The 26516-nt window shown below is 44.7% G+C and overlaps 1 protein-coding gene and 1 long non-coding RNA gene across 7 annotated transcripts in view; one reads left to right on the top strand and one right to left on the bottom strand.

The window, feature by feature from the left end:
• Nucleotides 1-97: 97 nt before the first annotated feature.
• On the bottom strand, nt 98-12561 carry LOC309628150. Of its 4 annotated transcripts, none has more exons than XR_014244201.1 (3): nt 7978-12561; nt 6415-6552; nt 98-5265 (listed from the first exon to the last, which is right to left on the bottom strand). It is a non-coding gene; the product is annotated as an uncharacterized lncRNA (long non-coding RNA). The 4 variants fall into 4 exon arrangements; XR_014244202.1 differs by having other exon boundaries at nt 98-6552; nt 7978-8157; nt 8297-12561; XR_014244203.1 differs by having other exon boundaries at nt 98-6552; nt 7978-9418; nt 10705-12561.
• Nucleotides 12562-24737: 12176 nt separating this feature from the next.
• STX18 (syntaxin 18) overlaps nt 24738-26516 on the top strand; it is a 120707-nt gene continuing 118928 nt past the window's right edge. For 2 of the 3 annotated variants that reach the window (XM_082389976.1, XM_082389977.1), the window contains exon 1: nt 24898-25025. Coding sequence is in view for 1 of the 3 variants with exons in the window: in XM_082389975.1 (XP_082246101.1) it covers nt 24858-25025 (168 nt within the window). In the remaining 2 variants the exon portion in view is untranslated. Of the gene's footprint in view, nt 25026-26516 lie in introns of all 3 variants that reach the window. The other variant, XM_082389975.1, reaches the window with a different exon arrangement.

Genomic DNA, 26516 nt, shown 5'->3' with positions numbered 1-26516 from the left:
ATTATGTTAACAATATAGTTATTGCTATTAACCATAGTAACATATAGACATAGAGATAGCTACATGTCTTTAACAACATATAGTTAAAAAGATAATATATTCTTTAAAGCAAGATTTATTACTAGAGATATTTCATAATATTAAAGAGCCAATTTAACAAAACAATATAAAAATTTTATATCTGTACACAGCTAATAACATAGCCTCAAGATAATAAAACATAAACTGAGAAAAAAAAGAGAAATAATCAAATCCATACTCATAGTGGAAAATTTAACATACCTCTTTCAGTTACTGAAAGAAAAAACAGGCAAAAATTCAGTAGATATAAAAGACCTGAACAACATAATTAATGAACTTGAGCCAACAAAAATATATAGAGCACTGTAACCAACAACTTCCAGGTACATATTCTTTTCAAGAGCACAAGGAATGATTACAGAAATAAACCACATGCTGTGCAATAAAGCAAGTCTCAACAAATTTGAAAGGACTATCATGGTACAGATATATTCTTTGACCATGATGAAATAAGCTAGAAATCAATAACAACATAACTAAGAAATCAGCTAAATGTTTAGAAATTAAGATATAGCTTTCTAAAACTATGCTTGGTTATTAATCATTGCTCCTGGGAGATCATTTGGGGCCTCCTTTGGTTCCCTCTTGTGATACCAGAACTGTTAATAGATAAACTGAGACATAGTAAACATTTTAAGAGGTTATTGGAGCAAAAATCGATTTGAATCAGGTAGTACCAAACCAGGAGTGTTTAGGAGTGCTCCTGGTATCAGGTGTTATGTTTAAGTCTTTAATCCACTTCGAGTTAATTTTTGTGAGTGGTGTAAGATAGGACCTAATTAAAAAAAAAAAAATATATAGCTTTCTAAATAATTCATGGGACAAAAAAAGGAAATTTTAAAATATTTTTAGCTGAATGATAATTAAAAAATGACATTAAAAACTTGTAGGATGCAATGAACTGCAATGAACACAGAGTTTATAGGAAAATATAAACTTAAATATACATATTAAAAAGAAAAAACAATCACTTATGTAAACCAGGAGTTAGCAAACTACAGTCCATCAGCCAAATCTAACCCACCATCTGGTTTTATAAATAAAGTTTTATTGGCACAGAGCCACTGCAATTTGTTACTATATTAACCATGGCTGCTTTTTACTATAACACAAGAATTGAATAATTGTAACAGGGATTGTAGAGCCTGTAAAGCCTAAAAGATTTACTATCTGGTAAATATTTCATTGACCTCTGATCTAAGTTTTCAGTCTCAAAACCTGGAAAAGGAACAGAAAACTAAACCCAAAGAAAGTAAAAGAAAGAAAACAATAAAGATAGGAGTAGAAACCAGTGAAATAAAAAATAAACTTGCAGAAGAAATCAACAAAGCCCAAAGGCAATTTTTTTAAGACTAATAATACTGATAGGGACTTTCCTGGTGGCACAGTGATTAAGAATCCGCCTGCCAATGCAGGGGACACGGGTTCGATCCCTGGTCCGGGAAGATCGCACATGCCGTGGAGCAGCTAAGCCCGTGCACCACAACTACTGAGCCTGCACTCTACAGCCCACAAGCCACAACTACTGAAGCCCGCGTGCCTAGAGCCTGTGCTCCGCAACAAGAGAAGCCACCGCAATGAGAAGCCCGCGCACCACAACGAAGAGTAGCCCCTGTTCGACGCCACTAGAGAAAGTCTGCACGCAGCAGCAAAGAGCCAACACGGCCAAAAATAAATTAATTAATTTTTTTAAAAAATAATAATAATATTGACAAACTTCTGACAGGATTGTTGTGGAAACTGACAAGTTCTAAAACTCATATGGAACTGCAATCAACCGATAACAGTGAAGATAATCTTGAAAAGTACAAAATTGGGTGATTTACACTACCAGATAGCAAGTCTTTTTGTTACTGTAATTAAAACATTTTGGTAATTATGTGACGATAAAGAAATAAACAAAACAGAGTCCAGAAATCGACCCACATATATCGGGGCCAATATAATGCAGCTGGCAAAAATAAAAAAGTCTTTCAATAATGGTACTGATCAACTGAAAAGCCATAGGAAAAAAAAATGAACTTTGACCCCTACCTCACATCATATGCAAAATTTCATTCCAGATGGATCATAGACCAAAACAGGAAAACCAGAACAATAAAGCTTTTAGAACATAAAAAGAAAAGGATTTTTATGAACTTGGGATAGGTAATAATTTATCAATAGTACACAGAAAACACTAACCATACAGGAAGAGATTGATAAATTAAACATCATCAAAAACTTCTATTAATCAAAAGACACCATTATAAGAGTACAAGGCTAACCACAGAATGGTAAAACATATTTTTTACATATACCCACAAAATATCCATCTTCAAAATATATAAAGAGCTCTTATAAATCGTTAAGGAAAAGACAGATAGCTCCATTTCTTTTAAATTGGGAAAAGACTTGAATAGGCATTTAAGAAGTCATCCAAATGGCCAGTATATAAATGCTGCAGAGGGTGAGGAGAAAAAGGAACCCTCCTACGCTGCTGGTGGGAATGTCAATTGGTACAACCACTATGGAGAACAGTATGGAGGTTCCTTTAAAAACTACAAATAGAGCCACCATATGGTCCAGCAATCCCACTCCTGGGCATATATATGGAGAAAACCATAATTTGAAAAGATACATGCACCCCAATGTTCACTGCAGCACTATTTACAATAGCCAGGACAGGGAAGCAACCTGAATGTTCACTTACAACCTGTGTGTCCTTAGACTATTTAGCTTCTCTGCACCTCAGTTTCCTCATCTGTAAAATAGGGATCATACTAGTACCTAAGTCTAAGGTTGTTTTGAGGACTCATAAGTTGATTCATGCAAATTTTTTACAGTAGTGCCAAATATGTAGTAAAATCTCACTAATTGATTCGTTTTTTTTTTTTGGTTGGTGTTATTATCTTTGCATTCAACCTGGAGGGCCACAAAAGTTGGGGTAAAAAGTAAAGACCTTACACTCTCAGGCATTCATCCCAGAAAAATGAAAACTTGTGTTCACACCAACATCTGTACACAAACGTTCATTGCAGCTTTATTCACAATAGACAGAAACTGGAAACTCAAACGTCCTTCAGCAGGTGAATGGTTCCATACCATGGAACACCACTCAGCAGGGAGGAGGAATGAACCATTAGTCCATGAAACAACTTGGGTGGGTCTCAAGGGAATGATGCTGGGTGAAAAAAGTCAACCCTAAAATCATATAAATGTATGCTTCCATTTATAAAACATTCTTGAAATCACAAAATTATAGATCTGGAGAACAGATTTAGTGGTTGCAGGGTTAGGGATTCAGAGTTAAGGAAGAGAAGGAGGTATGGTTATATATGGGCACCACGAAGGGTCCTTGTGGTGACGGGGTTGTTCTGTGTCTTGACTGTAGTGGTAAATGCATGGACCTACAAATACGCTAAAATTGCACAGAACTAAATATATATGTGTGTGTATATAGACACACACACATAAGTACATGTAAAACTGAGGAAATCTAAGTTTGGTGGATTCCATCAATATCAATATATTGATTGATATCATAGGATAGCTTTGCAAGACATTTTCACTACGGAAGACTGCACAGAGGTTGCCCTAGCTCTCTCAGTATGATTTCTTACAACCGAATGTGAATCTACAGTGATCTTTGATGTCAATCAGCCATGGTTTGATGTCCTGACTCCACCACTGACCAGCTGGTGACTTTGGGCCGGTAAACTCCCTAAATCCTCAGTTTCCCCATCCACTAAATGGAAATACTCATAGTTCCTACTCCCTAGGGTTATGGTAAGGATGGAGTCACTGAGCATAGTGTCAACAAATGCCACTTTAAGGAAAATTACCATTGTTACAAATAAGAAGAGGGACATTAAGGAGGTGAAGTGATTTGCCCCAGGTTGCCCTGAAATGAGCCAAGATTCCAATCCCTGAGTCTGGGTTCTATTTGCTCAGAGGGGAGAGAGGATCAAAAGTGGGAAATCTGGGGGTGGATGCACTGATTTTCTCCCCCTGACATTGTGTATGAGTATGTTGGGGGAGGGGAGAATTAGGAACCGGGAAGAGGTGCATTAGGAGACAAAGGAAGAAGGGGTCAGAGAGCAGACACCAAAAAAATGCTAAGAAAATCAAAGGGCCGAGGGGAAACAATAGTTTAGGGGGCTATTGTGCTCTTGCCCAGATCCTCTGGCTAGGTCTGAATAGAGTCCCCGGCCATGTCCTCCTCTCCCACCAGGGTGCATGCAGAGGTCAACTGGGTTCAAGGATGTGACAGCTGCTCTGGACAGCGAAATGCACTGCACAAATGTTTGTTGTTGTTGATGATGATGATGGTAATGACAATGATGATTTTTGTAACTGTTGGTTGAAAGGACCCTTGGCATCATTTCACATTTTTTACTGCCCTCGCTGGCCCAAATCCGGGCAACTGTTTGTCAGTCTCCACGTGTCTGATGCCAGGGCTCAAAGTCAGAGCCAGAAGTGACCCCAGAAGCCCTCTGGGTCCTTGCCACTCAAAGTTGGTCCAAAGACTGGCAGGAGCAATGGCATCATCACCAGGGAGTTTGTTAGAAAAGCCCCACCCCAGACCGCCGGAATCAGACTGCATTTTAACAACATCCTCACATGATGTACTTGAGCAGCACGGCTCTAGTCCAGCCTACTGTTTACTGCCAAGGAAACAAAGGTGTAGAGAGGGTGAGGGACTGCTCTGAATCCCAAAGCATGTTTGCACCAGAGCCAGAGTCAGCGCCGGAACCCGGGCTCCAGGGCTCCCAGACAGCTGCCATTAGCCAGAAGCCTCTGGTTAAGATGGTTAGAGGAGGAATGGGGCTGAGCTTCCTAAGTAAGGAGGAAAGTTCTCTGTCTTCTCTCCTGAAAGCTGTCCCGGTAGGAAAACAATGCCCCTCGGTGAGCTCACTCAGATTGTGCTTTGGGTACAGGTAACAAAGTCCACCAGTTTGCAAACATATAAAATCCTCCTCTTCCAGGGAAGGTTGTGCAGAAACATCACAGGAGCTGGATTGTTTTCGAGGTAGACCACTTCCTCTCTTTGTACCTTGGTTTCCTCATCTGGAAAAGGTGCTCTTCCCTGACAACCATGATTAAGCACCTGAATGCATCAGGCCTGGTGCCGGGCCCTCGGTAAAGATGCACGCGTGCTTACAGCCTGGTGGTCACAGACACAGGAAGGTCATTCAGTATCTGCTAAGGATACAAAGAAAAGTGGGAGGCAGCGGGGAGATTGCACCCAGAAAAAATGCAGAGAATCACAAGCCACCACTGCTGGAAACATTTATTTGACCCCACTTGCCAAAGCCAACCTTGGTGTCTTCCCTTCCCATAATGCTCATTTGGGTGAAACCAAACTGCCTCCTCCACGAACCATATCAGTTGAAGAATGGTAGCACTGAAAGAGGCATCATATTAGAATCTCCGGGTCCATCTTCATTTCCCAGAAGGGGAAACTGAGACCCAGCGAGGGGCAGAGGCATCCCTGGGGACACCAACCATTAGTGGCAGCACCAGGACACTCTGCCCCTTTTCTGGAACACTTTCTATCTCACATCCTTCCCCCCACTTCCATGATAAAAGTCACAATTCAATCAATATTGACAAGCGTCCTCCCTCTATCGGCGGTAGGAGAGTTGTTGACACTTGGTTACAGTTAGTTCTTGCCCTGGGTAAACTCATTGCTGAGCAGTTGGTTAGCCAGAGGAGATCCTGCCTACTTAGAAGTCGCAACACTGGAAGGATGGGAAGCGTCCCCCAGAGTGCGGGGGCGGGACTGGCGTGGGCGGGGCCATTCTAGGGGATGGGTACCCTAGGGAAGAGCCTGCAACTCACAAGCTGTGAGGAGGGCTTTCCAACAGCAATGTTGGAGACCTGGATAAGTAATTTTTGGCTCCACCACGATAAAAGCAAGCTGCAAAGTCAAAACGAATAAATGTTTAATTAAAGGTCTACAGAAGGTAGCACCGTGTCAACATCATTAAGTTGCTAAATTAATTATTCCTAAAAGTTTCATTACATGTGAAAACGATTTAGATTTTCTCACTTTGCAAGAACTTCCCAGTTCGCCCAGTCAATCCTAAGAAATTGCAGCCATTATAAATTAGGGCCTTGTAACCAAGTAATGCAAAATTAAAATCATTAAAAAATCCGTTCAAAAATTTTATCATAAAGTTCTATGTAATGTGTGGGATGTTGCTCTTTTTAAGAGTTTGCTATGATGACAACTGGGACCTCCACAACAGAGGTACCTAAGGGCCTGCAAGTCACCATAACTTGGCATGCTAACTAGCTCAGGGCTGGTGGCATACTAGCCTGCCAGAAATCCTTGGGCAAGTCACTTACCAAATCTGAGCTTCGGTTTTTCCCCTTCTGAAATATCCAGGGGAGTCAGTAACCCCAACTGCGGGAGCTTGCTGTGAGAATCCATGCCAGGCAGTAGAGGGGAGTGGATACCAGCTGGGTAGTACTTCCTTCACTTGTCTGCGAGGCAAAATTTAAATGGGCGCCAAAAAAACTGGGTATCCAAGATAACATTTTAATGCAGTATATTTTTTAAAAGCAAAATTAATGCACACACCAAAAAAGGCAGATGAGCAAAATACCAAATATGAAAATACGATCTGTTGGGGACTCTGAGGCCAGCCAGTCTGGCAGCACCACTTCTAGTTCTGCAGACTGGTGGCGCAGTCCCTTCGTGCCTCGTTTCCTTTAACTGTAGAACGGAGCTAACCATTCTCCCATTTCGAGGAGTTTGGGGGAGGCGGAAATGGGTTAATAAACGCTAAAGGATTTAGAAGAGTGCCTGGAAGGTAGGCGCTTTAAGTCTTTACGGTGCAAAGAAAGCACTGCAGTCAGTGGGAATTTCACACGCCATAAGAGAAACCGAAGGTCACACTGTCACCAAAATTTGGTTCGGGCCAGGTCTGGGTAGAGACGAGTCCTGGCTGCGTTTGGAGCGGCTGGCGCTGCAGCTCCCTCCCCCGGGAGGCGCTTGGGGGAACTCGGGGACGGCGAACGGGCGGCGGGGAGCCGGGCGGGGGCGCGCGGGGAGGCGCGGCCACCCGCTGGCTCCTGCCGCGTGCTCGTCTCCGCCTTTGTCCCGCTCCGCGCCGCGAGGCAGCCGAGCGCCCTTTGTCCGCCCAGCTGCGTCTCGCGGCGGCGCTGACACTTGATCCCGCGGCCCAGCAAGCCCTTCATTAGGCCCGGCCGCACTTCAAAGTGTGCGCAACCGTCCAGCTCCGAAGACGATCCCCGCGGGGCCGCGCCCGTAGAGCTACAGGGCCAGACTGTCCGACGGGGCGCGGTGGCCATCCCTGCCCCGCCGCGCCCTGGACACCGAGGGGGCGCGGGTGTCGGGGCTCGCAGTGAACATCAGCTCCTTCGGTGGGAGGTGGGAGGACGCCTTACCCCAAGGGGGCCAATAATGAAGCGCTTTTTGTCCATTTCAGAGTCAAGTAGAGTGCGTAATTATCTTCAAGATTTTCTTTTTGTAAATAAAACAGCCCCCCCCCCCTCCACACACACACCCTTTGGCCATTTCTGAGACCAAAGGAATCCTTGAGGCTGCCCAGAAGAATTACACGCTGGGAGTAAATTAGCGCACTGGGCCTCGCTGGATGGGCAGGGATGCGCACAGTTTCAGGACAGCTGGTGTGTGTGTGTTCTTGTGTGTGTTGGGGGCCTGGGGAGGTGGTCACTCTCAAACGGAGACGTGTGGGGGCGGGGAGACCAAGCCAGCACTCACACACTTCACCTACTTCAATCTTTTCCCACCCACTGACCTTCTCTCGGCTCCTTGGTCTTTTCCATCAACCCACGTGCTGTTCCGTGTCCTTGGAAGGCTCTTCTCTCCATTTTCTACTTAATGAACTCCCACCCCCACCCCCGAGGCCCTGCTCAGCTCACCCTCATGAGAAGTCTTTTCCCTTGCCTTCAGAGTTTTCTTGGTTTAGCGCAGGAGCTCTGGAACGAGAGCGTGGCTGCTTGGGATCCTGACTGGACCACATATCTCCCCCTGTGAGAGAGGCAGGAGGGAGGATAAGTACTGGGTAGGTGAATCCTGGACCAGGTTTCCCAGATGCTGACCTTGAGGTGAGAATTAATGGTCAAGGGATTTATTAAGGAAGTGCTCCTAGGAAAAAGCAGTAGGGGAGTGGGGGAAGCAGAACAGGGCAGGGAAAGAGGGCAAGCAAGGATGCCAGGTTAGGCAAAGTCCCAGTCTTACTTAATCTCGCAGGGAGCTCCTGAGGGTTAATTCCACCTCCATAAACTCCTTGACATCGGTTTTGGTGATGATTTTTTTGAATCTGACACCAAAAGCGACAAAAGCAAAAGTAAACAATTGGGACTACATCAAACTAAAAAGCGTTTGCACAACAAAAAGCTGAATGGGAGAAATGTTTGCAAATCATATCTGATAATGGATTAATAGCCAAAATATACAAAGAACTCATACAACTCAATAGCAAAAAATCAAACAATCCAATTAAAAAATGGGTAGATGTTCTGAATAGACACTTTTCCCGAAGAAGACAGACAGATGGGCAACAGGTACATGAAAAGATGCTCCACGTCACTAATCATTAGGGACACGCAAATCAAAACCCCAATGAGATGTCACCTCACACCTGTCAGAACGGTTACTATCAAAAAGACAAGCAGTAACAAGTGTTGGTGAGGATGCGGGAAAAGGGAGCACCTATGCATTATTGGTGGAGACGTAAATTGGTGCAGCCACTGTGGAAAACAGTAGGGAGATTTCTCAAAATATTAAAAATAAGATTATTATACAATCCAGCAATTCTATTCCTGGGTATTTACCTGAAGAAAATGAAAACACTAATTCGAAAAGGTATATGCACTCCCATGTTCATTGCAGCACAATTCACAATAGCCAAGACAACCTAAATGTCCATTAATGAATGCATGGATAAAGAAGATATAGTACATACATAAAAATGGAACATTATTCAGCCATAAAAAGAATGAAATATGGCATTTGTGACAACATGGATGGACCTCCAGAGCATTATGCTAAGTGAAATAAGTCAGACAGAGACAGACAAATACTCTGTGGTCTCACTTATATGTGACATCTAAAATAAATAAACAAAGCTCGTAAAAAATTACTTAAATAAATAAACAAATTACACCTCCCAATTTATACTGCCTGCAAAGCAAGGAACATGGACTCTCCTACCTGTCAGTCTTTGGCTACTGGGGGCTGGGGGGAGGCAGGGTTCGGAGAGACACACTTGCAGGAACTGTTTGTTGGCCATCGCTGCCAGCGCAGAAGACACTTCTAGCATCCCAGGGTAGCTCCTTGAAGAAGGCTGCAGGTGTCAGTCTTTAAAAGCAGAGCACACAGAAGCTTGGGGGATGGGCAGGCAGAGCCAGTAAAGGGCATCTGAGTTGTCTGGGGGCTCAAGGTGTAGGGGGTCTCTGGGAAGAGCACTGACAGCATTGGCTACAGTAGCTCACAGTGGGGTGCCACGTCCTGGTCCAGAAGACCCTCTATTGTTCTTCTCACTTATGTGTCTGCCCCACCCAGTAAACAACCAGCTCCTTAGGGCAACAACAAACCCAGATGAGGTATGTTCTATAAAATGTCTGGCCTGTAATCTTCAAAACAGTAAAGGTCATGAAGATCAAGGGAAGACTGAAGAACAATCCAGACTGAAGGAGACGAAAAGGCGCTTGACATCTAAAGGCAAGGTGTGACTCTAAATGGGATCCTTTTGCCATAAAGGACATTATTGGGACAAAGGGTGAAACTTGAGTGTGGTCTGAGGACTAGATGCAGAAATGCATGATATGAACTTCATGAATCTGGTGGTTGGTCTCTGGAAATACACACTGAAGTATTCAGGGGTGACCAGGCATCATACTGACAACTTTCAGATGGTTGAGGAAAAAAAATTCTTTGTACTATACTTTCAACTTTTCTGTAAAGTTGAGAATTTTTGTGTGTGCATGTATATATACATGGGTATGTGTGTGTGTGACCATGTGTGTGTGTAATATATCAGGTCGTATCACTTCACTGCTCAGACCATTTATTGCTTCCATATCACCTTTGGAATAAACAAAGTCCTGACCCTGGTCTGTGAGTCCTACACAACCTTTACCCATCTCCTCACGCCTCACTGTGTTTCAGCCACACTGGCTTCCTGGATGTTTCTACAGTGTGCCAAGGACTCTCCTGCCTCTGGGCCTTTGCACTAGCTGTTCCCTTTGCTTGGAGTGTGGCTCTCCAGATTTCCACAAAGCCCTCTCCTCACTGTATCCAAGGTCTCTGCTCACAGGTGCCCCATCCGAGAGACCTATGAAAATAGCTCCTCATTCAGGTCAGTCATCTGTGTCCCTTTACCTGGTTATCTTTTTTCACAGTACTTTTCACTACTTGACATTTTAACTTGGGTTTCCCTGTCTATGGCTCATTTCCTCACTAGCACATAAGCTCCCTGTAGGCGGGGACTCTTTTGTTTTTCCTTCTACCCCCAAGGCCTAGAAAAGTCCTGGCACAATGTGGTTGGTCAGTGTAGAGCGCTCTGTAAGTCCCTAGCACGGTGTGTGGCCACAGTTAGTACTTAGTTAGTACCCAGGAAGATAAACAAAAAATACAACACTGACCAAGTTATGAAGTTGTTCACTCAAGTCTTGGAACTGGAGATTTCAAGAGGTGAAAGATCAGGAAGAAAGAACACAGGCTCTGCCTGAAGCCTGGAGACGTAAGCCCCTGAGGACAGAGGCTGGATTCCAAATCGTTTCCTCTTTGCTCTGGGTACAGGTCGCTTTAGTGCTTTGTATGTGGGATTTCTGTCCGCCTCTGGGGACTGGGCCACGCCCACAGGGGTGGGACTTCTCTCTCGGGCTTGGGCTCAGCCTTTGCTTCAGACGCCTTCCTGGAGACAGGTTTCTCATTTGGCCAAGGCGGCCAGTGCCACTTGAGTATGATCCAGTCCACAGGCCGTTTGCTCAAGGCTGAGAAACAGTCTTGAAATGCGACATTTCCAGATTTGCTTTTGCTCGTTTATAAATGTATACTGTAAGCAAGTTTCTGTCCCTGACAATCCAATCCCTCCTTTGGCACTGAATTACCTTCAGAGCACTAACATCAACATCAAGAGGATGCCCTTTCCCCAGCCCCAGAGCAACTGGAAACATTGGATATCCTTTTAGCCATTAAGGATGGATAGGATGGGAAGTTTATAAAATAAGTACCTATCACACTTTTGATAATCTTTGCGCCTTGCTAGGAAATAGAATTCTATTTTGCCAGGTCCTGCCAAGTTACCACTCATTCATTCAACAAATATTCATTGAGCTCTTCCTCTATGGCAGGCAGAACTCTAGATACTTGGGACATACATCAGTGGACACATCAGATAATGATCCTGACAAAGACACCTTTGTACAGGTGTGATGCACCTGATACACACATTTCTTCTCGCTTTACCTGGTGAATTTCTACTTACCCTTCAAGATTCTGTTCAAACCAAATCCACCTCCTCTGGAAAGGTTCCTCAGTGTGCCCTGGGAAAGTTAATTACTGCTTTCTCTATACTATCACAATACTTTGTTCAGACCTCTCTTATAGCACTTTATTATCTTTTTTTTTTCTAAATAGGTATTATTGGGGGGGTAGTTTTGGGTTTACAGAAAAATTGAGCAGAAAGTACAGAGAGTTCCCATATACTCCCTCCATCATCCCTGCCCCCACTGATTTTCCCCTATTAGTACATCTTGCATTAGTGTGGTACATTTTTTATGATTGATTACTATGTGAGGAAAATAGCTCCCCTTCCTATTTAAACTGCTATTAGGAGGATTTGGGGGATTGTGTTCTGTATTAGCTTTCCAAAGTAATACAATACCTACAAACACTTACTACAAGCCTGGCACTGTGCTAAGCCTTTTACAGCCATTATGCCATTTAATCTTTGTACTAATCCTATGAGAAAGTGGTATTATTACCACATAAGAATTTTTTTCCAAAGCTGGATCTGCTAAGGCTCTGCTTCTCCAATTCTACCCAGACTCCTGAGAAGCAGACCCCAGTCCATCTGCACTTACCCCAACACAGTAAGCTGGAGTTTTACTTACCCAGGTGTGGTCTTGGCAAGAAATTGCTTTGAGAAACAGAGATTTGAGCCAAAGTCTGCCACCCCCATCCAATAACAACAGAGAAATTTGTGAGTTGAGGCTGGAAAAAGATAAGAGAATCTTAGGGTTCTGGGGTCACCACGGCGTTTCTGAACTCAATGCAGTTTACTGGCGGACAGTGGGGATGAACAGAACGCACGCTGAGGATTCTCTGAACATTTCTGGATCCTGGGGGTAGCCAGCCTCCTTTTCTAGAAGCTCCAACAGAGGAGAGGGTTGAGTGGTACACTGAAAGTTCCCCATCACAGCCGAATGATACAATTTAAAACAAACCTCCACTTGCTCCTGACATTACCGTCTGCTTTTTCACCAATAAGGTTTGCATTTGGGTTAGCAAGCAAACACCCTGGGTAGTGAAGAAGAGGGTAAACTATCAACCATTTACTCCTTAGTATGGATTACTTTGCTTCCATTTTCTCTGTAATACCTAGGCAAAAAGTTCTCAAAGAACTGAAGTTTCATTAGGGGATGTTGAATAAATGTGGCAGAATGAAAAAATCTGTGTATGAATGAGCTGCCTTCATAAAGGAGTGTTCAGAACCTCACAGGTGGGCTCCTCAGAGCTGAACCCTAGTGTGTATATGCACACATACACACACACTCTAACAGGAGATGCAGAGCTTTTGAGGTCTTCTTGGGTAACAGGAACAAGATTCGAAAGTTCAAGAAGCTACAACAAGGGTACTAATGTAATAAGACTAAGTTTAATAAGGGCAGGTGTCCAGAATTGCCCCACACAGGGGGGAGATGGGGAAGGCAAGGCTTAATAGCCTAGAGGACAAACATGAGGATGGGGGTGGGGATGGGGGATGGGGGATGGGGGAGGGAGAGCGAGTGGGGAGTGCTGGTAGCCAACAGCTCCTGTGAATCAGGAGTAGGAGCTGGCTGCCAAAACATTAATGAGCTTCTGAGCCACTCTAATACACGCACAGTTTTCAGAACGAGAGACAACAGAGGCATGAGAGTCAGACCACACCTGAAGTCTAGGGCTCAATTCTGGGAAGAAACACGGGCAAATGGTGACGGAAGGAAAAGCCACATGACAGGAGAGGGAACGGGGAAAGCAGGGCAGAAGAAGTGGCCTCCAAAAAGCAGGAAGGGGGCTTCCCTGGTGGCGCAGTGGTTAAGAATCCGCCTGCCAATGCAGGGGACACGGATTTGAGCCCTGGTCTGGGAAGATCCCACATGCCGCGGAGCAACTAAGCCCGTGCGCCACAGCTACTGAGCTACTGATCCTGCGCTCTAGACCCCCGCGAGCCACAACTACTGAGCCCACGTGCCACAACTACTGAAGCCCGCGGGCCTAGAGCCCGTGCTCTGCAACAAGAAAAGCCACCGCAATGAGAAGCCCGCGCACCGCAACGAACAATAGGCCCCCGCTCGCCGCAACTAGAGAAAGCCCGCACACAGCAACGAAGACCCAACACAGCCAAAAATAAAAATTAAATTAAAAAAAAAAAAAAAAAGCAGGAAGGATGGGGGCGGCTGGAGAGCAGGGATTGTGTCTGATTCACTTTGATGTTCCCAGTGCCTGTTGCCGAGCCAGGGATACGTTTGCGGCTCTGTAAATATTTGCCGAATGAACAAATTGGAGCAAAACAGAAAGAGCTTTCCCGTTGAGTTCCCCATCCATGAGAGTATTTTGATACAAAATAGATGGCCCCTTGCTGGAGTTTTCCGGGAGAGATCCAAGCATCCAGTGAAGGCTTGGGAATAGATGCTAAGATCGACGTCCTGAGAATCTTATTCTCTAAGTCTAGGTAGTAAAGCCCTCACCATCTCCACCTCTCAGACTTTATTTCTCTTTCATCAGTGATTCCCCAAGAGAAGGGAAGAGTGGCCAGTGTAAGGGCTGTTTGCTCCCGGAAGCTGTACTCCCCTCTCCCGACGCCCAAGGAGAAACACCACCCCACCCCCCTGCCCCCTCTCCCCGTGCACCACTTCATTAAGAGCATTCATTGTGCGGTGTTTTTCCTGCCTCTGCCTGGTGCATGTGTAACAGCCTCTCTTCCCTGAAGCCTGGCATCATTTGTTTTGTACCATGTTGCCCCTAACACTTACACAGTATTGGTTGAACAGTACATGTTAATAAACATTTGTCCAAGGAATGAGTGAATGAATCCTGCACTCTTTAGACTTTGTTAGGAATGTGTTTTCTGCGCTGGCCTGTCTTTCATACAATTTTCTTAGGTAAAGTTTGTGTATATTATTCCACTGGAGGCAAAAGGAAGGCAGGCGGGGTTGGGGGGTAGGGAGACATTCTGGAGAAGTAAAAACTACCCTCTGTGGATTTCAGAAATGTCTGGGATATTATGCCTGAAGCTGAAACATCAGGTTGTATTTACTTTTGCTGTTCTATAAACAGCTGTAAGTTTCCTAAAAAACAAACAACAAATAGCAAAACCTCTTGCTACTTTTTTGTAAAGAAATCATGTGAGCATGTGTCTCTCAGATTCTGGGTCTTGGTACTCTTTCTTTTACTTGCTTTGGTCTCCAAGGTTTAGAAAAATTATGTATTGATCTTATGCCTTGTGTAAGGGTTTTTAATGAGCAAAAGGCAAAAAAGTACTCGAAGAAATTTCAATGAGAGCGGGGCTATCCATCCCCTATCATAGTTCCTGCAGCTAAAGCAGTGCCTGACCCATAGTAGGTGCTCAGTAAATATTCAGAGAATGAGTAAAATAGTTGCCGCCTCAATGACAGGTATCACATAAGGAGCACATTGTTAACAGTACTAGTTAATCTACCAACATCCCAATGGTTAAGTATGATTCTGATGTTCAAAAACAAAGAAAGAAGATGAAGGAGCTAGTCAATGGTGGTAACTGAAAGAGTTAGGATTCAAAACCAGCCGTGCCTGACTCCAAAGCCACCGATCTCTTGTGTCACAAGCTACTCAGGGGACAGTGGCCTTTGGTCCGAGCGAAGTTCATCTTGGGCTTTACCTGCTACCTGCCCAACCCCTTCTTCCCCTAGTTGTTCTTGGGTCCAGATCTCTGGCTACCTTTTTCAAATGCTTTTGAAAACAAGGTAGGATATAAGTATTAAGTGGATGGATGGTTAGAGAGTGAGCTAAATGACAGATAGTGAGTGAAATTGATGGGTCGATAGTTAGTTGCACACATAAGCTCCTTCTCTGTCTGTACCTACAGTATCAGCCTGGCAATTTCAGTCTGGCAACACATCCTAACAAAACAAATTGTTCTCTATAACTCTTCCCTGCCAGTTCCATATCAGCTGCCTGCCCCACCCGGGATGGTAAACCCCGAAGTCTTGAAAGTGGAGCACACTTCTGCACTACAGTTTTTGCCAGACCTCGTTAATTCAGGAAGATGATACTTCAGTCAGTGGAAAGACTTTGAATGCGTGCAAAAACTCCTTAATTGTGGGTTTCCTTTTGCTGTCTGCTTCCTTAATAAATTTGGAAACTATTTCATGTAAATTATATTCTTTGAATGGGGTCCTCATGCTTTCCAGCTCCATGAGCTGGAGCAGAGATGGAGCAGAGCGGGATAGAGGAAAACAACCGCCTGGTGAAAACGCTCCTTCCCAAGGAGATGACTATTGTCACTACATCTGCCTTTTAACTCTGAATCAAATTCCTCTTAGGGATGCTGTATGTAAATGTGAACTTTGGGGATGCCGATGTGAAAGGGAGCCAGAAGTTTGATGTGCAGGCAACAGAGTAACGGTGCAGCAGAACGCTTGGCACCCGTAGTAACTCCAAGGGCAGGAAGTATACGCTAAGCCTGGAGATGCCTGGGGTGGGATTGGGTGGCTTAATAAGAAGGATGCATGGGCGAGAGTCAGTGAAATGGAGAAAAGAGAGGATGTTGGTCCAGCCAGCAAGGCAGAGCTGGAAGGGCGGCCCAGTGGGGAGGTCTGGCCAGGCCAGGAGCCCGGGGGTAGAGATGGCCCCTAAATCTGTTTGAGTCCACCTCTGGTCTCAAAGCCAGAGTTCCTGCAGCTACTCTGCACTTCCGCCTGTCTGGCCCACAAGCACTTCTGGCATGACTGATCTCTCCATGGGAGGCATTTCAGACTTTGGAGCTGGGCTGCTTGGGTTCCACTTCTGCTCTTTACTTACTAGCTGTGTGACTTTAGGCAAGTGTCTTAACCATTCTGTACCTTGGTTTTTCATATCTATAAAATGGGAATGATAAGATGACCTCCCTCATAGGATTGTGTGACTTATTGCCCATAAAACACTTAAAATAGTGCTTGTAAGTAAGTAAGCTAGTAAGTGGTACGTAAGGATTTACTATCACCGCCGCCATCATCATCCTCCTCTATCTCTATTAATGGCAATGAGTCACCCAAGCCAGAAATTTCCGTTCATCTGCTTGTGGGGAATGGATGTCCATCTTCACGCCCATCCTGCATTTCCTGGAACCTACACTCCCCAAGGCTAAGACAAATGAAGGGACTACAGCTCAAGGTGGAGGAGGAGGAAGACATGACGTAGAGAAAGAGGTGGCAGAGCTCACACCGGAAGCATGAATGAAACATCTGACCATTGTTTACACCATCCCCCCAGTGGGGCAGAGGAGACCTCCCTTAAGTCCTTGCATGAGCCCCACTAGCAAAGATGAATGACAGCCCAAGAAAAGGGAGGAGCCAAGGGGACCTCCAGGGCTTCAATAGACCAAGCAGTCAGGGAGGGAAGGACAGAAAGAAGGTCTGAGGGGAGGAGGTCTCTCTGCAGACCCAGGAGGGTGGCCATCGGGGTGCCATAGAAACGAGAGCTAAGGTCCGGCTGGCTACGGGGGCTGGGCCGACGATGGGTAAAGCAGCTGCCTCTGCCTTTCCTCCCTTTGTCGGCCATGTGTGGGTAAGAACCTGAAGTAGAGGACGATGAGAATATTTTTCTAGTCTGTTGAGTTACGGAAACCATGACTCCTCCTTCGACAACAGGGGAGGGGGGGCCAGCCTGGGCTCCTTCGTAACCAACAGAGTCCTGTGGGTCTGACAGGAGGCATCCAACATGTGAAAGTCCTTTGGTTACAATTAGGGACTTCGTAAATTAAATTAGTGGATTGTTATAATGAATTTGACATTTCCAACAAAACACTTTGGGGGAGCGTTAACTACTGAATGATTGAATGATACAGGTTCTTTCTTAAAAACCTCTTCCAGATTATAGCCACTCAACTTTAAATCACTTAAAACACAAACCTAACCCATCAAGCCTACTTTTGGGGGGAAATAACTCAAAACTATTCCAACACTGAAGCTCACAGTGAGACTTTTATGTTCAAATTTTAACTTAGAGCTGTAATTTGCCTGCCTTTTTGATGAACTATTATTAAAACCGGTGGCTGGCTTAAAGTCTTCCTAAATTAACAGTGAGAAACTTGGCTTTCATGGGAGGGTTGGGGAGAACTCCAGCAGTGTGGTCAATTCCTGGTTATTGATAACTTTTGGAATCCTGCTGGGCTGGCCTGCCTTACGCCTACAAGGCAAAGAAAGGTGAAGACAAGTGATAATGAAGACCTAAAAATACATGAACAGGAATAAATATGTTGTGAGGAAATTCCAAGCTTTATTAAACGTACTTTTGTTGAAAGAAGCCCTACAGAGAATTTCTTAATAAATTTCAGAGAGGGGAGGTGTTTGGTCACTGGAGTAGCCTACATAAGCAATCGTGGTATTTGTGGAATGTCGAAGGGCAGATTGCTGGAGGTTAGTAGCACAATTGTTTCTTACAACAGGCCAAGGTCTAGGACAGTGGTTTGGGGTTGGCTGAGACTCGTGTTCTCCTGTTAAAGGATTCTGTGAGTGACATGGGCTCCTCAGTTTGGAAAGAGCTTGAGAGTGTAGCCATCCCTATGTGTAGCCAATGCTCCCACACTTAAAGGTCTGTGGCCCAAAGAGACATTGTCCTGATATTAAACACCTTTTGGTAAATCATTCCCAAGTCCAATAACACCCACATCCAGGAAATACTTCTTGATGTTTAGCCTCAATCCCTCCTGCTTCACTGTAAGCTCATTTTCTCTCATTCTGTCCAAAACAGAAATAGGGAACAGCTGGTCTCCATCCACTGGTTCATACATTCGAGGACCTTTATTTCATCCATCCCCTAAGTCTTCTCTTTTCCAGAATAAATACTCCAACTCCCAGAAACATTCTCTGAGACTGACCCAAACCACGGTGTCCAATTACTTTCTAAGTGCTTCCTTTAACCCCTACACTGATCCAAGGTACCGTCTCAGCCTTTATTCACCATTGCACAGTACACATTAGCTGGGTGATGCAGAGACCAGAAAGTGAACCAAGTCTCCTTCCGATACTTGAAGAAGACTCTCCACGACCTCCAGTTGCCCCGACACCACCAGCCATGAAGTTAATCCTCAACGACCTATTGCCACAATGGCTGTACTTTCATTATTAGCTCTATGCCAGATGCTACCTTATACACTTTATGTAGATCAGCTCAACTCACACTTCCAAAGCCCTGTTGGATAGATATTTTTTATGTTTAATTCACACTGGGATTTGAACGTGAGACTGTCAGACTCAGAGCCCAGGCTGTTGCCACAATAACAGGCTAAGACCTCATTCCAGCTTTGTACAGTCCCATCAAGACTGGGATGACTGAAATGGCGAGAAAGGGCCACCAGAACATATTCTCTACAGTTCTATTCCTGCAGTTGTGTCCCCTTTCTCATTCATGCTGATCTTTTCCTATCCCTGGAGAGTGGGCTAGTGATACATAAAGCTTTTAAAAATTTCACTCTTCAGAGATGTCATTTAAAAAAAAACAAACTCTGTTATTGTGCTTAACAGAGCACAACATGGGTTCGAGCCCCGGTCTGGGAAGATGCCACATGTGTCTATATATACACTTATCTGCCCCATTAGTTTTTGACCTTTTCCAAGGTGGGGACTTCACCTTTGTTTTTATCTTTTCAGCACCTAGCACAGTGCCACTTATTGAGTAGACACTGAAAATGTGTTTGGAATCTACCTGCCTGGATGGATGGATGGATGGATGGATATAACATGCACGAATCCACACTTACTAGTCAGCCCAATTCTCTAATCAAAAGTTCTTATATGATACATATAAGTATAGAAACACATGGGTCCCTTTGTATAAATGCCTCTCCCCCACTCCCGCCTCCACCTCCACTCCCACCTCCACCTCCACTCCCACCAAAAAGCTGGTCTGGGGGGGCACTGAACAGTTTAGGGATAAAGAATAAAATCTCATTTTTTCCCACTAACTCAGTGTGTGATCTTGGATGAGTTACTTGTTTTCTCACCTGAAATACGAGGGGAATGGCCTGGATGATATTTGAGGACCTTTCCCGTCCTAAATTTCCATAATTCTATGACTATTTACCTACCTTAATCAGACTTATCTAAATAATCACAAAAAACACCACTTCATGCTGGAGAAACAGTCATAAGAAACTAAGCAAAACCAAATACCCTTCAATATCCTGTTGTGAACTATAAAATGTCCCCTAAAATCACACTTTCCCCTTGAAACAGGATGTAAGAAAAATATTTTCCTATTAAATCCTTTTAAAGTGCAAGGGAAAGCATTTATTCTGTGATTTGCTGTCCAACTCAATAAAAAGTGGAGGATTCGGCCACGTTAATTACAGAAGATACTGTCAGAAAAGCAAAGGTGGTGGAAATTCAGGTTGGAAACCAAGATGCCATGCCAACAAAATGAAGCACGAGTTTTCTGGAGGAAGCTTCCAAGTGTGTGCCCAGCAGTTTATTTCTACCATTACATTGGGGAAACCAGTAAATGAGTTTTTATGAAGTGATTTACGAAACGCCTGGGGTGGAGGAAGTGAGTGCTGGGAGGAAGTGGCGCCAACCTTGCAAAGCTGTGGGGTGAGGGGAGGGAGAGGACTTGAACTTTGGTAACTGTTGATTACATTGTTGCAAGTTGAGTCCTCTGAAATGGGTACAACAAAGTAGGATACTTTCCTTAAGAGAGGTGGAAGGGGCTAGAAGATTTCAGAGGAAATCTTGGTACTTTGCATATCTGAAAGCCTCCTGCTAGATTAAATACTTTAAGGGCAGATATTCTATTTTCCTTATTTCTCTAGACCCTTGGAATGTTTCAAGGAGCAGGACTGGAAACATTGTTTGAGAAATGGAAAAAGAATAGGTGGATCTCTCTGTTCATCCAGGGAGACAAGGCAAAAGGTATCTGCCCAGCTCATAATCAGTCCTCCTTTCTGTTGGAGCTACCCCACTGGGGTAGGCAGAATAATAGCCCCCCAAAGATGTCCAAGCCTTAATCCCTGGAAAGTGTGACTATGTCATGTTACTTGCCAAGGGAAAACTGAGGTTGCAGATGAAATTGAGGTTGTTAATCAGCTGTCCTCCAGAGAGTATCCCAGACTACCCAGGTGAGCCCAGTATAATCACAAGGGTCCTTAAATGTGGAAGAGGGAGGAGCAGAGTTGATGTCAGAGTGATAGGTTGTAAGAAGATTGTTATCTGTAGGCAGAATGCTGTACAGCTGGTCTCAAAAAACTATTTATCTTGTGTAACTGAAATTATATACCTGTTAATTAGCAACTCCCCACTTCCCCCTCCCCTAGCCCCTGGGAACCACTATTCTTTTCTCTCCTTCTATGAGTTTGACTATTTTAGATACTTCATATAAGTGGAATCATGCAGTATTTATCCTTCTGTGAATGGCCTCTTTCACTTAGCATAATGTCCTCAAGTTTAATCTGTGTTGTTGTATATTGCAGGATTTCCTTCAAAAAAAAAAAAAGAACGCTGAATAATATTCCACTGTATGTATGTGCTACTTTTTTTTTTTTTTGATCCGTTCATCCATCAATGGACATTTAGGATGTTTCTATGTCTGAACTCTTGTGAATACTGCTATTATGAACATGGAAGTGTAACTATCTCTTTGAGATCCCAATTTTGATTCTTTTGGATAAATACCCAGAAGCAGAATTGTTGGATTATGTGGTAGTTCTATCTCTAATTTTGTGAGGAAACTCCATATTGTTTTCCATAGTGACTGTGCCATTCTGCATGCCGACCAACAGTGTACAAGGGTCTCAGTTTCTCCATCACCCTGATTTCTTTAGCTAGGTTCCTCCTTAGGAACAAGTTTACTCTTTGAGCTTCTCATCCCTAGAGTCATGGTCCTTTTTAGAACCCCTGAGAAAAAAAATTTTTTTGATGAATTTCTTTAGGTCCACTTTCTAAAGTGAAAACACATGTTCTCCAAGTCCTCTCCTCTTGCACTGTGAATTCCACCATGGCACGGCCAGCCTTCCAGGGTTTCTGTCACTCTAACGCTCCTAACTAGGTCTTTTCTATTGGTTAGATCTAGGTGTAATCTAGTAGTTCCTTCCTCTCTGTTCTTTACCTACTGAGAGATAACACTGCAATGTTGGTAATTGATGAATGTACCCAATAGTCTGTTTTGGTAGATTTCTGGATATGGGGTGTATTAGTCAGGATAGGATAATTATGCTGCAGTAACAAACAACCCCAAATCTCCATGGACAAGTAGAGCAAAGGTTTACTTCTCACTGCCAGCACACGTCCTTAGTTGGCTGTGCTCCGTGTCATCTTTACTCAGGGACCCAGGTTGATGACCCAATGGAACATTACAGGTTGCCATGGCAGAGGGAGAAGAGAGCACAGTGAACCACATGTTAGCTCTTAAATTTGCTGCCCAGAACCAACACGTCACTTTTCACGGCTAAAAGGAATCACCTGGTCAAGTAGCTGTCAATAGGTCAAGGAACTATAATCCTCCCCTAGAAGAAGCCATGAATATGAGTGAACAATGAAACAGACCACCAAGGAGGGTCTCCAGTTACTACATTATTGTGGCAAGTCCATGATTTCATGAACCCAGAAAACTGGTCTCCCCATGCTGCCCTGCAGGAATTCACACTTCCAGGCATTGGGCACCCTCCTCCATACAGCAAATGCCAGCTTACACCAACTTTCCCCAGGCAGTAGGGCTAGAAAACCAACGTCTCTACAGGATGCAACAATGACAAAACCTCGGTGGCTGACAACTACATGTCTCCTTCTAACTGACAGCACAGTTCTGTCATGGCTTGGGCACCCGGTTGGGCAATACACCCTCTTTTTGGTGGAGGCTGCATTTAATGACTTCCATGAGACTCCCCAGATGATTCTAAGCTGCCTACATCTATCCTGATTGTAAGGGGGGTGCTGTTATAGGGAACTCTATTCGGTAATTCCAATATGCCCCACTGTTTTTCAAGAGTAGAGAGCCTAGCCTAATGAATGAAACACTGTTACTAATGAAATGTAATTTGTGTACCACTTCAAACTTGGAAGTTTGTAATACACTCCCACCCTGCTTCTGTTCTTCCTTTCTATCCACATCCCCTCTCAGTTTTATGGGGTTTCCGTTAGTCCATGGTCAACTGAAGTGACCTTGCTCTTTGAGGTTAGAAGAGTAAAATAAAATAATAAAAATGCAACAGCTCATATCCCATGGTCTGTGGGACATCCAAGGGCCTCCTCAAGGTCTTTGTAACTTTTCTAGGGGTTTTAGGTGCTTGTGGTCACTTGTGGTTTTAGAGCCTGATGTTTTGAGCTCACATGGGTCTCATCTCCATAATCTTCTTTGCAGAGGCAGACAGAAAATTTAGACCTTTCTCCCAAACTTTTTACCCAAAAAACCCAGTCGCACCAAACACACTACTCACTGAAGCTTTGGTGTAGCTCAGCCCCCTCCCACTCAAAAACCCTACCCAGTGAGCTACTATCTCCTTTCCTGGCCCCTTCCCTGGGTTCTGGTTCCTCCCTCTTACCCTTAATTCAGTCCCATTCATTTTATTATGCAGGGTGATTTAACTCTCCTTCTACTCTGCCCCAGACTTACCTTTTCATAAGCCAAAGACTCATTAATGTCTCGATAAGACAAAGGGCCACTTATGCAAGGCAGAATCATTGGCAGAGATTTTGTAATTTCTGTTTCATTTTCTCTCCCTTACTCTGTTGGTGGAAGAAAGCTGTATGAAAATTTATTTTCCTTATAAGGGAAGGCTGAACTGGCTACAGTGTGGGTTTTAAATACCATTTTCCTTCTTCCTTCCAGGTGCCTATGTACTTTCTTGACATCTATTTCTGATAAAATAGATGTCTGAAAACATATTTAACACAGCGGGCGTCAAACTTTTGGTCTCAGAACTCCTTTACACTGTTAAAAATTATTGAGGGCCCTAAAACAGCTTTTGTTTGTATGGGTTTTAGCTATGGATATTTACTGTATTAGAAATTAAAACAAAAATTTTAAATATTCATTCAAAGTAAAGATAAATCCATTACATATTAACATAAATGGTATCTTTCTGTGAAAAAAAAAAAAAGCATTTCCAAAACAACTTAGTGAGAATGGCACTGTTTTACATTTTTGCAAATCTTTTTAAAGTTTGACCTAATAGAAGACAGCTGTTTTGCATTCAGTGTTGCAATATCACAAGTCACCCAGTCTCTGGGAAACCCAATTGTGCACAACTTATGAGAGAATAAGAGTGAAAAGATAAATAACATCTTGATATGAAAATAATTTTTTATTTTGCCTACCACTCTTTGACAACCACATTTTAATACATATTCTAGTTGTGCATCCTCTTTAGAAAAAAAGAAAACAAATGATGAAATCAAAGAGATCTTGAATTAGATCTGAACCTCGAACCAAAATGGAGAAAGAATTCACTAACTTTCAGTCGACTTAAATAACTATGACTTAAAATGGTATATTTAAAAACCATACATGACCAAGAACAGAAACCAGTGAAACTCTTCCGTCCTTGTCTCCATCTGATAAATTCCTAGTCATTCTTCAAATCTGCCTTCTCTACAGTGTGATGCCTTCTCTATAGAGCTTCACCCACCATAATTAATAACAAGAATGTTAACAATAATGTTATTATTAACAACGGTAACTAACTTTCATTGGTCTCTAGGAGCCAAGCAACGCCAAAACACTTCGCACTTGTTATCTCGCTTAACTATCACAGTAACACTGAGGAAGGTGCTGGCTTCATTTTACAGATCAGGTGGGTGACGGTTGGAAAAGAAAGGCCTCTGGCCTCTAGCTCTGTGCCGTGCACACCTGCTCTGCCCTAGCACTTACTGCACCCAGGTGGTCACCGCCCACGTGCTTCGGTCCCGCACAAGGTGGGTCCATGAGGTCTGGGTCAGGCTGGGTCGCTTCCTGTCCCCTCGCAACCCGCGCAACAGGGAGCCAAGAGAATGGAGCCAGCCTTCCGGCTTCCCGATCCCCTCGGTCCCGGGGCCTACACGCCCTAAGCGAGCTCGCGAGGGCTCGGGACTCCGGGACCTCCCCGCGATGCCAAGCCCGCCAAAGTTTGCCGCGAGGAGAAACGGGCGCGGATGTGAGCGTCGCGGGGTCCGGGTCTCCGAGGGGATGGGCACGCGCGCGGACCGAGGCCGGAACCTTTCTCCTCTCGCCGCGGTAGCCCCGGGCGGGCCGGAACCTTTCTTCTCGTGTCGCCGTTGGCGGGCGGAGGCGTTCGGAGACGGAACGGTCCTCCAGCTGCCCGGCTCGCGCCGCGGTCGCCGGCTGCTGACGTGGGCGGACCTGGTGGGGTCCGTGGGTGCGGGTCGCCATGGCAGTGGATATCACACTGCTGTTCCGGGCCAGCGTCAAGACCGTGAAGACGCGCAACAAAGCGCTGGGAGTGGCGGTGGGCGGCGGGGTTGAGGGCAGCCGCGACGAGCTGTTCCGCCGGAGCCCCCGGCCTAAGGGCGACTTCTCCAGCCGGGCGCGCGAAGTGGTGAGCTGGTTGCTATGGAAACGGCGGGCTGGAGAGGGGGGCGGACCCGCGGCAGGGACCCCAGACCCCAAACCGGACTCTGTCCCGTAAGCAGTGGGTGAGGGAAGCGCCTGGAGAAGGTGATGTCAAGGGGGGGGGGGCAGGAGAGTTGGTCCTAGAGAGTCGACGGCTGTCTTTGGAAAGGAACAGCCTTAGGTCGAGGAATGGGGACGCATGTTGGGGAACTCGGAACTCTGTCTGCAACGTACATGGGCTGCTTTGTGAGGTAATGAGCGTGCAGACCTGAACGCCGGCGAAGCTTCCCCCACCGCCCTCTGCTTTCGTGTCGCAGCACTGACTACAGTCACAGTGTATTTATCTCTTCTGTTTACTTGTCTCAGCCCCCTCCTCTCCCCCGCCCCGCACTGAGATCCAAGATCGCATTCGGCCGCCCTGTCCCTTCTCCTTGCTTCCTGCAATAGGTTAGGGTTCATGCCAGGGACCGGTCTGTCTTGAGACTGGTTTAGGATAATCTTTCACAAACACTCTCTATTACAGCCATCTAAACTACTTTCTGTTCCCTGAACACAGCAGGCTTTCGTTCGGGAGAGCAGGGACCTACTCCTTCAAGGCAGTAACAGTGTTGGCTTCACTTCAGAATCCCCGAAGCCTGACTCATAGCATTGCTTAGTAAATGTTTGTTGAATCAGTGAATGAACAAATGGTTGTCTCCTTCCCCACTAAACAGGAAACTCTGTAAGCAGAGAGATAAAGTTTGCCAGGTTCACTTTTGTAGCCTTGGCACCAAGGGTGGATCTAGTTTTTGTGGAGCTTGAAGCTTATACAGTCCTGTCTGTCCTCTTTAAGAAATAAAAATACAGAGTCACAAAAAAAAAGGTTCAGAGCATTGGGGGGTGCAAGGGAGGGGCCCTGATGCTTAAACTTCATGGTAATTCTACTTCTGTTTGATACACAGTGCAGTGCCTGGTACTTTGTAGACACTTAGATATTTTTTAATGAATATATGTATGCATGAATTAGTGACTGGCAGTTTCTAGAGGATATTCAAGCCTCGGAAGGGAAATTGGTCCAGATGAATATATTCAATCCATCAATAAGCATACATTAAGCGCCTACCTTCTGACCAGCATTGTGTTAGAATAACACGATTTAAAAGGAATGGTGGGAGAGACAGACACATTACCAAAAGAAGTGCCACAACGCCTTGAAGACGTTGTGTAGGACACAAAGGAGAGTGTGTTCAATTATGCGTCAGGGCCAAGAAAGGCTTTACAGAGGCGCTGATGCCTGAAACAAATCTTGAAAGAAGAGTAGTTGGGTCCAGTGCAGATAGGGTGGAGAAGGGCATCTCAGGCTAAGAGAAGAGTATGCACAAAGGTGTGGAGATGGGTAACTTTATGCTCAGTTTATTTATACTCAGTGCGTGTCTACCCATTAAATTACAAATTAGTAATGGCATTTCAGATTTGGGGGGGGAGGAACTTTTCATAG

The sequence above is a fragment of the Balaenoptera borealis genome (assembly GCF_965194805.1).
Source record: "Balaenoptera borealis genome assembly, chromosome: 4".
Lineage (NCBI taxonomy): Eukaryota > Metazoa > Chordata > Mammalia > Artiodactyla > Balaenopteridae > Balaenoptera > Balaenoptera borealis.
The sequence above is the reverse complement of the archived record's forward strand: the minus strand, read 5'-3'. Positions and strand labels throughout refer to the sequence as shown.